Genomic DNA, 13,781 nt, shown 5'->3' with positions numbered 1-13,781 from the left:
ATGTGTATTTTAGTCGCTCTAGAGCTAGCAGTGTGCATCCTTAAATTATCAGAAGCTATTCAGATTTTTTAAAAGATATATTTACTTGAGATAGAACATGCGTGCACGAGCAGGGGAGGGTCAAAGGGAAAGGGAGAGAATCTCCAACAGACTCCCCGCTGAGCACTGAGCCCCACGCAGGGCTCAATCTCACAACCCTGAGATCATGACCTTAGCCGAAATCAGGAGTTGGCTGCTCAACCAACAGAGCCACACAGGCGCCCCAACTATTCAGAATTCTTCTTGTACCTTTTCACATCTTATACCTCACTTCAGTTTTCCCAGTTAATACCAGTTGTATTTAGGGTTCCAAGTGACTTCCATTCAAAAAAGTATTTTTTTGAATCATCCTCTTTAAGGATGATTGCATATTGATTTCCAGTTGACTTTTAGTACTTTTCTATTACCCAAAATAAGCATTCATAAACATCTATAAAATCTGTGTTATATACATGTTTCTCTGCTAAAAGATATGTTTTGTATTTTAGTCCTGTTTTCCTTTAATATAAAATTACCCTGATTTTTTTTTTAAAGATTTTATTTATTTATCTGACAGAGACAGCCAGCAAGAGAGGGAACACAAGCAGGGGGAGTGGGAGAGGAAGAAGCAGGCTCCTAGGAAGGAGCCTGATGTGGGGCTCGATCCCAGAACACTGGGATCACACCCTGTGCTGAAGGCAGACGCTTAATGACTGAGTCACCCAGGGGCCCCTACCCTGATTTTTAACTGATCCTGGCTGTCAGATTGATTTTTGGATATGTGGGGTACAGCAGCCACTATATGGCCCTAGAGAAGAGATGTTATTTAAATTTTTTTGTTCTGGGTCTTTTTATGATCTTTAAGAAAAACGCTTTATCAGATATTCTTATAGAGCCTTTTACTTTTTGCTTCACGTGGGACCACAATTTTTCTCTCACTCCAGTGCTCATGTATTCATGTGGCCTAACTGTTCACACGTGTTTCATCTGCTTCACAAATAGTTGTGGCCAAAGAAAGGAATGAAGTTTTGTCATTTAGGTCTCCATGATGACATGTCTAAATTGTTCCCCTGCAAGTAGACTGTGGATACCCTTTCATGTCTCAGAGAACCAACACATGCCTCAAAGAATTCAAGAGTCCTCTTTTCATCTGTGATCATTTAGAATAGGTTGCAGATCAATTAATACAGGTTGCATCGTCAAGAATTCTGCCAGCTCAAGCGAGCTGAGACTTGTGTTAACGTACTTTACTGAGGTCATGCCATCCATGTCAACGTCAACGGAAGCATGTATTCTCTGAAGCATATTGCGTGGGTTCTAAGAAATAGTTAACTTTGGGTGTTTGGAAAGGTGATAATCACATATTCTTGCTTTCTCTCTCCCTCTCATTCTTTCATGCACAAGTTTTGATAAGGAAAAGTATGGTATTTAAGAGCATTTGGGACTTTTTCAGACAAGAAACGAAGTGAAACTGGATGTGTTCAGAGCCTTTGGTTAGTTTGATCTTTCTGTTAACCATATTCTGTTGAGACATTTCATTATAATTCAGAATAATTTCAGAAACATACGACGTATTTAAGTCCTTAAGAGAGAATTGACTGAGCTGTAAGGTAAGTCAGGAATGTTTCAGCAGTCTTCGGCAGCATACTGCCCCTTGCGCCTTTTGAATAGCAGGATCTGAAAGTGCACACAAGATTGTGTGTGCTCATTTTTCAGAGTGAGAGAGTATATGGTCTTAATCAGATTCTTAAAGAGCTTTATGTCATATAGAAGATTAAGAACCGAGTAGGTGTTAGCCTGATTTTTGGCTTCCTACAGCCTTTTTGTTTCAAATGCTCTTGAAGTTTTTTTCCCCCTTTGGATTTCCACTGTTTAAAGAAAAGGATATAGATTTATATGAGGAGGTTTATCTCTATACAAGGAAAATGAATTATCTTGAATTCTAACCCCTCAAGTATCTCTTGGTAAGGTGGTATGGAGATGTCTTAAGAAAACCTTTAGCAAAAGCAATGTAATTGAAACTGAGTAGGATAATAGGGCTATTGGAAAGGAATCTCAAACATGCACTTCTTTGAGTCAAGCAGAGGCTTTCAGACAGATTGTGAGCACAAAGAACAACAGTGTTTATACACATTCAGTGTTTGCAGGACTGGTATGCTGGTGCTTCCTTTGCCTCACACTGGAATTAGAACTTCTCCTGTCCCTTGCCTGGCCCAGCCTGTCTCCTGCCACATCCCCCAGCGAAGCTGCTTTTCTGAAAATTATCTCAACATCATAGATTCCATATTTTATTTTATTGCAGGAAAAACATGCCTTGTTATTTTGGGTATTTGGTGTACATTTGAAAGTATAGAAAGCATGTGGTAAAGAGATTTATTACCAAAGAGCGATTCTCTCCATACTCCTTGCTACTAAAAAGCAATTTTAAAAATACACCCCATTTTAGTTTCAAATTCACTATTGCCGCACTATCTGCTTTTTACCGCCAGTTTGAACCCCAGCTTCTCCCTCCTGAAGGGGCACCACTGGCTTCACATGAGTGGAGAGAGGAAGCCAGTCCAGACCCACTGAGGTTCAAGCCAGGTGTTCATATGCCAGTGCTCATGCTTGGAATGTGAATGTTGCAGTCAAATCAGATTTGTGAGAGCCTTGATAGTCAGAGGTGTTATGCTGCATTTTGATAAGCTAACATGTTCACATTTTCCCCAGTTATATATCAATACTAAGGAAATAGTTTCTTCTCTCTTTGAAAATCATAAATCATAAATCAAAATGTTTAATTTCTTATTTGCATAAGGCCCTTTTGATTTTTTCCCCATGAATATTTCCTCTGACTTTTTCTACAAATATAACTACCCCAGACTGTCGGTCAACATGGTACATGCCTCTTTTAAAAATTACATTGACTTCTTTAGAGCTCCTTGCTTAGTGAGAAAGAAAATTTAAATCATACAATAGGTGAAATTGTACCCAGATTCATTAATAGTTGGCCGGGGGGTGCCGGAGTGGCTCAGTCAGTTAAGCGTCTGCTTTCTGCTCAGTCATCTCTCTGGGAGTCCAGGGATCAAGCCCTGCATTGGGCTTCCTGCTCAGTGGGACGAGTTTTCTTCTCCCTCTCCCCCTGTTCCTCCCCCTGCTCATGCTGAGCATGAGATGAAATTCTCTTACTTGCTCACTGTCTCAAATAAATAAATAAAATCTTTTTAAAAAATAGTTGAGAGAGAGAAAAACGATCTAACAACTAAATAGCTCTTTATTTTATTACATACAAGGCACATTTGGGTACTAATCAAAATGAAGTTATAGAATTGCCAGTCAGACTAATAAGGGAAACTTTAAGTTGCCATCAAACTGTCTTCAATGTTTCCTATAGAAGAAATTAATCTTCAAAATTTAGAATACAGTATTTTTCAACAAGCCTTAAAGTTTATGTTAACAATATAAAATTATAATTGCATATTGTAGTAGCTGCTTGTAATCTAGACAACTTTTTTTGACCTTTAATTTTTAACCTGGAATATAAATAATTAGGCTAGGCAAACATTGAGTTTCTTTTTTTATTTGCCATCTCAGTTGTGGACCTAATTTTGAACTGCTATCCATTCAAACTCTGTAGTCTTTTCAGTTGTATGAGCCAAGGTAAGACTTGCCTCCGTTTTACAATCTGTACCATTGGTTACTAAAACTTTTATCTGTTCACCAGAATATGCTGTTTGTGGTTTAAAGTAAAGCAATCTATTCTGTGAGAAACCCTCTTAACATATTTATCTTCTTTGGAATTTGACAATATTCGGTCCATATAGGTGGAATAATAACATGAACGTTCAGTAGGGCCCTTCAGACCCTTTCTGTTACTGCTTTTTATTTCCTACTTTCTGTTTAAGATTTGTCAGCTGTCAGACCATCAGTTCTCTCCCCTTTTCACACTCATCTTTTGTATTTTATATTAATGTATTTTTGTGTTTGGGGCCATTTGGTTAGGCCTCAGACATTCCACAGCTACCTGGAGGACATCATCAACTACCGCTGGGAGCTTGAAGAAGGGAAGCCCAACCCTCTGAGAGAAGCCAGTTTCCAAGACCTGCCCCTTCGCACTCGTGTGGAAATCCTGCACCGCCTCTGTGATTATCGGCTAGATGCAGATGATGTCTTCGATCTTCTCAAGGTGCTTAACCAGCAAGCCCTTTTCCTAGAGCAAAAAAACAAACAAAAAAACAAAAAAAACCCCAGCAATCATAGTATAAAATCTGAAGATATTAAGAAAAGGCAGAGTTAATTGACAATAAAAATGTATACAGTGACCACTGTAGCCAAAGGAATCCAAGCCATACATTTAGACAGATGACTATTTGTTATTTTGGTTCAATTTCTAGTTTGGTTTTGTCTTCCTTTACATGGCTAAGTTCCAGCTGACAAAGGAACAGTCAGAGGCACCTATTTATTCTCTATGTCATCAGCCAAAATTGCAACTAAATTAGCCACTGGATTTTATTTCCTGAGGTCTAAAATTTGATTTAGCATAACTGAAATATTTATTGAAAACTGCGAGGACTTTAACTGATATGCGAGTGGGGTTCACCCCTACCACACAGATCCATACATAGACGTAATACGTTACAAAAAATGTGTTGGAGAAGGAAGGTGTAGATTATCTTCCCCCTTATTCTGCTGTTCTCTGTTTTAGAAGTCTGTCTCAGAGGGAGGATGTGGGCTGTTGCTTTTCACTCATAGGGAGGTCAGTGTCTAATGCTGTTCAGTCAGAAATGATTCAATGTGTTGATGACTTCTCAGTTCAGCCCTCTCATGGACACGGTATAAAATCATTGTGCAATTTAAGCACAGTCTTTGTTGAGAACTCAAGTTCTTGAATAGCAGTGGGAAGGCCAAAATAGGTCAGACCCTGGGATAAATTGGGAGACGTATTGCTGGATCTCAGCTAGAATAAGAGGTTACTGTAGGTTACGATGGAGCTACAATAGAGGCTCACGTGGGACCAAGCTTTTAACAGCATTGGATTCTGCTGTTGTAATTGTCCTTCCTTTTGTGGATGTACACATAAATCCAAACCAGATATATAATATGTTCGTCAAAACTCCTCTTTGTTTTTTGTTTTGTTTTGTTGGTAAAACGTGGGCAGTGTTGGGGATGGGAAGTATTTGAAATATTTCCATATCCTGCTCTTCAAAGAAGGTACCATCTCTCTCTGTTTCCCGTTCTCTCTCTGTTCCATATGCCCTGATTGAACACTGCATAAAATGCTTAGGCATTTTAAAATATGAGGTATATATGACTATAAATTTTGAATCTTCTTTGGTTTTCTCCTGTTTTCTTTTGTTTCCTATTTCCCCAAACCTCTTTTCCCTATACTTCTACCAAGGGTTTGGATGCAGACAGTCTCCGCGTGGAACCCTTGGGCGAAGACAATTCTGGGGCACTCTATTGGTATTTCTATGGAACACGAATGTATAAGGAGGACCCGGTGCAAGGAAAATCCAATGGAGAACTCTCCTTGAGCAGGTATAATCTTCGAGGTCAGCGTTGTGATAGCTACTGTACAAAAATACATCAGAATTTTGCAGCACAAATTTTTTTCTTATGAAGGAATTAGATATAACAGCATGCCTGTCAGGAGTTGGCAAGGAGTTATTTCATACAAAAATAAAAAAGAATTCATAACACAGCCTCTGCTATCAGAGTGGTGAAAGATCCTGTTGTTTGGAGATGAGGTGCTTGATTTGAGGTGTCCAAGGAGTCCTTCTGCCCTTACGGGCCGCTTTCTACAAGTCACCAGTAGTGCAGTCACTCATGGCAGCAGTTGTCCTTTTGTAATCAGTTCTTGAGGACTCTGTTTTTCTAATAGAATTAATGATCCGCTGCATCAGTATAGGACCAGAAGGACCTTAAAGAATGCCCAAAATGTGAGCCTTCTTAACTGATGAGGAGACCTTATTTCCATAGTGTCCCAGGATGCTGCTGCTGTCTTATTTTATTTAGGCTTCATTATTGCTGGGAACACTGTTAACTATTAAGGAAGTATTAGTTCATACTCAGATTTTAATATTGTAAAGTGTTGGTTTTCCTTGGTTGCACATGCTAATAAGGGAAGACAGGAAGTCATCTCGCTCTTGCCCTGTGACCACTGCATTTAAGCCTTTTTAGTGAACTCATGGCCAGAAAAACTAGTTACTAATTTAAAAAGTATATGTAACACATCAATTCTATTACAGAACATTTTGATTTAATATACTATTTCTTAGGGAAAGTGAAGGACAAAAAAATGTCTCTGCTGTTCCTGGGAAAACAGGAAAAAGAAGAGGAAGACCCCCAAAACGGAAAAAACTACAGGAGGAGATTATAGTGAGGTAAGACATTGTGTTAGTTTGTGCCAGTCATAAATCTGCATGCTTAGAAGGGACCTTAATTTCGCTTGTTCTTTCATCCCTGATTTTCCCTTGTGCCATGGGAAGGATATGGGATTTAGATTATAGAGACCTGGGTCCGAATCCTCATGAAATTACTGAATGTGCACTAGGGAAGCTCTGTCTGCATGACTTACCTCTCTAAGCCTATTCTTTTATTGGACAATAGGGATACTGCTAATAATAAGGATTAGGTTGAACAGGATAATGATTGTGACAGTGTAACGGACTGAAAACTGTGTATGACCCACAGAAAGTGCTCAATATGAATTAACTTTTAAAATTGGTTGTACCACACATTTTTTCATAGGAGTGTAGAGCAAGTTAATTCTGATTTAACCCTAATAATGAGCATTTTAATAGGATTATATATCACATACAAGTTTAGGAGTTAATTCTTTCCCTGTAAGCAGATTTTAGTAGCAGATAATGCTTTATTGTATTTAGAATTTAGAATACAATTTCCTACAATAAGGAACAGGTAAGATCTTGAACATTTTTATACTCTTTATTTTATATTTAACTTTAGCAAGGAAAAAGATTCTGTTGTATTTGGGAAATTTTATTTTATACATTATGCATGATCTTTTAGGAAATTCCACCACATGAATCTTAACATAAGAATTTTGAAAATCTGGCCTATAACTGTATAAATATACTTTCTGGAAGTTAGGTCATATTCTTAAAATTTCTAGTAACAGAGAACAAACCAAACCCTCTACATTGTAGAACTGCTAAATCTAAATGCTTGAAGTAAGCCAGATTTCTTGTTGTTGCTTATTAACTACTAAGAAGTATTGGTTTCTAGGAATCAGATTAAAATAAATCAATCAGGATTTGATTTTTTTTTAATTTAAGAATCAGTGTTCCACTTTACTTTCCAGAAATTTGACTACAGAGTATAGCTTTCCTCCTGTCAGTTTTGTGAGAAATATCCTGTAATCATGTTCTGTACACAGGACATCTGTTGCAGGATTTTGTTAGTAATCTATATCTTCTTATAGATTCAGAAAGCTGTTTTATGCCTATCTCTGTTTCCCTGTTAAGTACTAACAATTAAGGTTGGGAATATAGACTCATTTTAAGTATATGTGGACTTGTACTACCCTCTACTGGTGATTTTATTCTGTAGAGCTCTGTATCCAGTACAGTATGTGTATATTTTTTAATTAAATAAAACTTAAAATTCAGTTCCTCAGTCATACCAGCCACATTTCAAGTACTTAGTAGCCACATGTGGCTCATAGCTGCCATGTCGGACAGCGACAATACAGGACATTTTCATTCTATGGAATAGTACTGCTATAGATAGTTGAGAACAAACAGAAAAGTCCACGGAGAATGACCCACATGATTCAGGGATACAAACAACAAGGATACTTAACACTATTGTGCTGAACACTTTTGTATTTTATAATTTAATCTTCAACATCCTTATGAGGTAGGCATTATTTATAGCCAATTTTACAGAAAAGTTTATTAACTTTCCAAGGCCACGTTGTAAGAGGCACACCTTGATAGGGGCAGCCCGACATGAGAGCCTTGTGTTCTTAACTGCTACCTTATAGGAGGTTAAACTAAATATGCCTTAGCTTCAGTATAGCCCTGATCAGGGAGGAGGACATTAGAATCCCTATAGTTTGGGAGGGAGGAAGGGGTATTTAACTGTTAACACTTAACTCCTCTATTTGATTTCCAAAAAGCTGTTTTAAAACCTAATATTTTCCTGTTACGTAGGATGTTACCATTACATTGAGTTGCTATGTTATCAGTTTTCCCCCTCTATACCAATATACCTACATTCTGGTGTTCCTTTACTCAGTCATTCCTCCTCCTGACTTTGTCCCCTTGAAACGCACCGTCCTGGCATTTACAGTAATTGGGACAGAATAGTTTTGGACATGTCTTTAATTGGTGCCTCCTTTTCCTGTGTTTCAGTGAAAAGCAGGAAGAAAACTCTTTGACATCTGAGCCACAGACACGAAATGGTAATGACTTTTGTTGGAGTTCAGAAAAGATTAAGTAAACATGATTGATTTATGTTACGATGGCAGCTCACTTTCCAGAGTCCTGCAGAGCAGCTAAGATGAGTGCAATATAGCTTTCTCATTAGCCTCTATGCCCTTCTTCAGTTCTCTCTTTGTCATGCTTCACCTGTGCCCATCTCTCCATCTCTTTGATAACTGGAGATCGTCCCTTGTGCCTTCTAACCTTGGCACAGTGGAATGGGCACCAAACACTTGGATGAATGAGCAACTTCTCAGAGAGCTGTCTCTCTAATGTAAAATGCTATATAAGCGAGTGTATTGGTTTCCTAGCCTAGATTTCAGTTCTCTAATCCAAATTGCATGAAACTGGGAGGGGGTAATATCACTTTACGGTACGTCAACATACATGAGACAAGGAAGAGTCTGCAGAAGCTCAAATCAAAACCATTTGAATAAAAAAGTAAGTGTATTTAAACATTTCTAGGATATTAAAATCTGTAATTACAAAGGTCACAGTAGTTATATTTGTATTGCTATTAGGCATTCTTAATTTTTTGGTGTAAATGTTGTTAGTAACAGGATAATCAAAATTATACATTATCAATTTTAAAATCCTATTTTTGGATTCCCTCATTTTCATCATGACCCAGGGTAGAAATGAAATTGAGAATAAATAAGAAAAAAGGCCCTAGTGGGATCTATCTAATGAACCCATCCTTTTCGTTACCAGGGTCCCAAGGGCCAGGTCAAGGCACTTGGTGGCTCCTGTGCCAAACAGAAGAAGAATGGAGACAGGTCACTGAGAGTTTTCGGGAGAGGACGTCCCTTCGAGAACGGCAGCTCTATAAGCTCCTCAGTGAGGACTTCCTGCCTGAGATCTGTAACATGATTGCTCAGAAGGTATGCAAACGGATGATTCCTCCCCTCTGCATTATTTAAGGATGATTCATTAGAGTTTTTGAGCATATATTCGCTGTCTCCTGGAAGTGGTACAAGCCTTCACTCTCATTTGGAGTGTTAAGATGGGACCTCATGCCACCCACTCTCCTTCACTATGGATATTCTCCTTACCCCACGCAGTCCTCTGTGCCCCTCACTCCCTGGTACTTCATATGACTTTTCACAATCTGGAACCAGCTTTTCTTCTCCCATAGCATTCCCCAGGAAATGTTCCTGGAACCCCCCAGGTAGATCTCCTATCAGCCTATGCATACTTCTGTATATATGCTGCTTTGGGGAGGGGGGGGGTCTTCTCTCCCACTACACAGCAAGCTCTGAAGAGTATTTGTCTCTGTAGTTCCAGTGTAGCTCCACGTGTGAGCTCTGTGTGCTGCTTTCTCCAGCTTCAGCTCGTGATAGTTTCATAAACCACGTGTTCTCTATCTTCATCCATATGCACTCTCATGAATGCCTTCTTTGAGCATCTTTCCCCCTCTACTTCCCTACCCATTTGAATGCTACTCTCCATAAGCTGTCCCTGTTTCTCCCAATTTTAGGATTTTCTTCCCTAACATATTTTCTCATTTCTTAATTCCATTTTGAGTTGTTTAAGCCCTTTTCGCATTAGGCACCATGTCTTACCGTTTGAAACCCCACAGCACCTAATGTAATGCCTTTTCTATAGTGGATGCTCAGCAATCATTCACTTTGCTTATTTCACATTTCAGTAATTCTAATACTTCTGATGCACATGTTAGTAGAAACAGAAAAATTTGACCACCTACCAATGAAATCTGTAGAGAAAGTATAAATTAATTGCTGCAGTACCACCAACAAAAAACAAAATAAGATACATAATAATTTATTGTGAATCCAATGATATTTATAACTTTTAAGTAGGTTGATGCTTTGAAAGGATAATTGCAGAAAGTCACCATGCTCTAATAGTAGGATCTTATAAATAGTGTTTCAAGAATTACATTTTCATGGATGAGCAAAAAAAATTGCATTTCCCCATTAGTGCATACTTAATTCCGTATGCTATAATTATACTTAAGTTTTTGTGACCTGCAACCCACCATGCCAGTTTTTCCAGGAATCAGAGCACGTAATCTGATTTTCTTTAAACTATTATGTGGAGATGGTTTTTATAACTTTACATGCATAATGTGGTATATGACTTTATTGATACAACTAATATGGCACATTAAATCATCTCTAAGGCATATGCCCAATCTGCTTAAACCTTCTTTTATAATTTCTTCCCTTTTTTTTTTTTTTAAAGATTTATTTATTTTAGAGAGAGAGATTGTGCACAAATGGGAAGGGGAGCAGAGGGACAGAGAGAGAGAATCCCAGGCAGGCTCCCCAGTGAGCATAGAGCCTGATGCAGGACTCCATCCCAGGACGCTGAGATCATGACTTGAGCTGAAATCAAGAGTCGAACGCTTAACCAACCGAGCCACCCAAGTGCCCCTGCCTTTTTTTTTTTTTTTTTTAAGTAATCTCTACACCCAACATGGGGCTTGAACCTATGACCCCAAGAATAGGAGTTACATGTTCTACCAACTGACCCAGCCAGATGCTCCTATAATTTCTGCTTTTTTTACTGCAGTATTCAACCTAAGATTGTTTTGAATAGGTGAACAAAGGGAAAAAGAATTTACAAGCATAAAACTGATGGTTTTGATGCAAAAAAATTCAAGGGTTGATTCTTTGCAAAGGAATAAAAAATTAAAAATAAAATACACCTTAATTATAATTCTGAAGGAACATGAAATTACAAGTCAAACAATAGTAATAATAGATTTGTTATTTTGGTTTTTTTTTAAAGATGTTATTTCTTTGAGCGTGTAAGAGAGGGAGAGCGCATGCACTGGGAGCAGGGGCAGAGGGAGAGGGAGTGGGAGAAGCAGACTCCCCTGCTGAGTAAAGAGCCAGGTGACTTGGGGCTTGATCCCAGGACCCTGGGATCATGACCTGAGCCAAAGGCAAATGCTTAATGAACTGAGCCACCCAGGCGCCCCAGATTTGGTATTTTGAAAAGTGTATGGTGCTCTAAATTTGCAAACCTTAGTGAAATGGAGATAAATTGTGCAGTAGAAAATCTTAGGAGACCAGTAATTAGGGGGAAAGAGTTGTCACAAAAGGATCCCATCAAGAGCTCCAGAAGCATTTGGATTTATTCATAGGTAAATTTTCTAAACCATCAAGAAAAGATAACTTTCAAACATTTCCAAAATGAGGGAAAAAATGGGTAGCTCCCCTTGCTCATTCAGATAGAGATATCCTAGATTCCTCTTCCTCATATAATTAAACACACCCTCTTCATTCAGTAATATAAATGTCAAGTCCTTGATGCCAACAAGTAAAAATCAAAAGAATAATAATTCATAACCCATCCCAGTTAAACCTAAGCTCCTAATACTGATAACATGGCCTTGGAAGTTTTATCCAGTGTGAAAATGCAACCAAAAAAAGTAAGAGGCAAAATATCCTAATATTTTGCCTGGAAGAATATAATGAATCTGCTTAGAGTAACTAGACATCCTGCATCGGAATCACTTTGCACACTTACCTTAAAAGCTCAGATTCTTGCCAGTGTACCACTCCCAAACTCTGCAGGTTGTTAAAAGTGTTATCTGTTAATATGTAGTTGTAGTAGAAACTTTTTAGGTGATTTTTATGCATACCGAAGTTTAAAGATCACTGAAAATAATCCCATTTACAATAGCAACAAAACAAATTTTCTGTGAAACTAACTCGAGTTGTACATAGTAGATAAGAAAGAAAAGCAGGGGCGCCTGGGTGGCACAGCAGTTAAGCGTCTGCCTTCGGCTCAGGGCGTGATCCCGGCGTTATGGGATCGAGCCACATCAGGCTCCTCTGCTATGAGCCTGCTTCTTCCTCTCCCACTCCCCCTGCTTGTGTTCCCTCTCTCGCTGGCTGTCTCTATCTCTGTTGAATAAATAAATAAAATCTTTAAAAAAAAAAAAAAAAAAAGAAAAGCAAAAAACTTTTAGTAGACATATATTTTTTATATGTCATGTAAATATGTTAAGATCTTTCTGTTCTTGGAAGGAAAGAGTAAGTTTAGATATCAATATTCACCAAGATAAGTTGGGATTTATTGTAACGTTAGCCAAATCCCAGGATAATAAAAATTTTCCTCCAAAATAACAGGTGGATAGGTATTATAAGGCAGGAGTGGTAGGAGTAGTTGGAGGACTAGCCCTGTGTATTATATTAGCGCATAAATCAGCGTATTGGAAGCATTCTGATGGGACCTTCATTTAATAGACCAGCTTATCATAAATGATGTGCTTAAGGCAATACAAATGTATCAACTCCTCACAATCCTTGCAGAACTTGGCATTCATCATTTAAGGTATATGTTCATTAGTAGTTAGTTGTGATGTTTTTACAAACCTGTTTGCGTCCGTTGTACTTGTTATAGTAATTACAGAATTAAATATTATGAAACCAATAAAATATGAGCATAAAAATTTCTTTTAAAAAAAGATTTATTTATTTACTTTAGAGAAGGAGAGAGAGAGTGTGTCAGTGGGAGGAGCAAGCAGACTCCACACTGAGCAGCGAGCCCATCTTGGGGCTCGATCTCATGACCCTGAGATCATGACCTGAGCTGAAATCAAGAGTCAGACACTCAACCAACTGAGCCACCCAGGCGACCCTCTAAATTTTAGTTTTTTATTAGTAAAACGAAAGCTCTTAAAAACTTCACAGTTTTTATGGGAATTAAACAAAAGAAACCATGTCAGTGTACTTGGCATAGTACTTAGTTACCAATAGGCACTTGGTCCTTTCCATTGTTTATGGCTGTAGATAATTGATGAGAAACTTCAGTAGAAAACTAAATCCACATTTCTCACCAAAATAAATGCGAGTCCAAAGAGAGTTAAAACAGGTAAAATAAATCTTGAGAGCTAGTGATAGTTCCCTAAACGTTGAAATAATAAAAGAATCAGAAAACCTGCTTTGACAATATAAAAATTAAGCTTTTATGGTAAGGTTTGAACAAAGACACAAACTAGTAAAAGTATTTGTTGCTAATGTTACAAGCTGTAATATTTAGATGGCTTACAAATATTAGGTCTTTAACAAACGAATTGATAAGAGTACAGATAATTCACACAAGAGTATAGAGTAAAATGGTAGGGAAACAAATTGATCTTCTGTATCAAGAATACCACTTTCCACATTAGTAACTTTGATATGGCAGAGTTTGGGGTCAAGTTGGTATTGGCCTCTGTTGCTGTTAGTATGGTAAACTGCCACAATATCTTGGAGAGTTCCATGGTAAATTTTCACATTTATTTAAAATTGAAAGCTTTTCCTCTTGGGGTCTTGAAGCTCATAAAAGAGTTGCTCATAGGGGTATTTGAGGAAACTGCTG

The 13,781-nt window shown here is 38.0% G+C and overlaps 1 protein-coding gene across 6 annotated transcripts in view; it reads left to right on the top strand.

The window, feature by feature from the left end:
- LOC100466191 (cat eye syndrome critical region protein 2) overlaps positions 1–13,781 on the top strand; it is a 171,137-nt gene that overhangs the window by 119,796 nt on the left and 37,560 nt on the right. For all 6 annotated transcript variants that reach the window (XM_034644892.1, XM_034644895.1, XM_034644894.1 and 3 more), the window contains exons 3-7: positions 4,000–4,183; positions 5,396–5,535; positions 6,276–6,380; positions 8,376–8,425; positions 9,156–9,325. In XM_034644892.1, the coding sequence (XP_034500783.1) occupies positions 4,000–4,183; positions 5,396–5,535; positions 6,276–6,380; positions 8,376–8,425; positions 9,156–9,325 (649 nt within the window). The remainder of the gene's footprint in view (positions 1–3,999; positions 4,184–5,395; positions 5,536–6,275; positions 6,381–8,375; positions 8,426–9,155; positions 9,326–13,781) is intronic.

This window comes from Ailuropoda melanoleuca, chromosome 16 (genome assembly GCF_002007445.2).
Source record: "Ailuropoda melanoleuca isolate Jingjing chromosome 16, ASM200744v2, whole genome shotgun sequence".
Classification (NCBI taxonomy): Eukaryota; Metazoa; Chordata; class Mammalia; order Carnivora; family Ursidae; genus Ailuropoda; species Ailuropoda melanoleuca.
The sequence above is the reverse complement of the archived record's forward strand: the minus strand, read 5'-3'. Positions and strand labels throughout refer to the sequence as shown.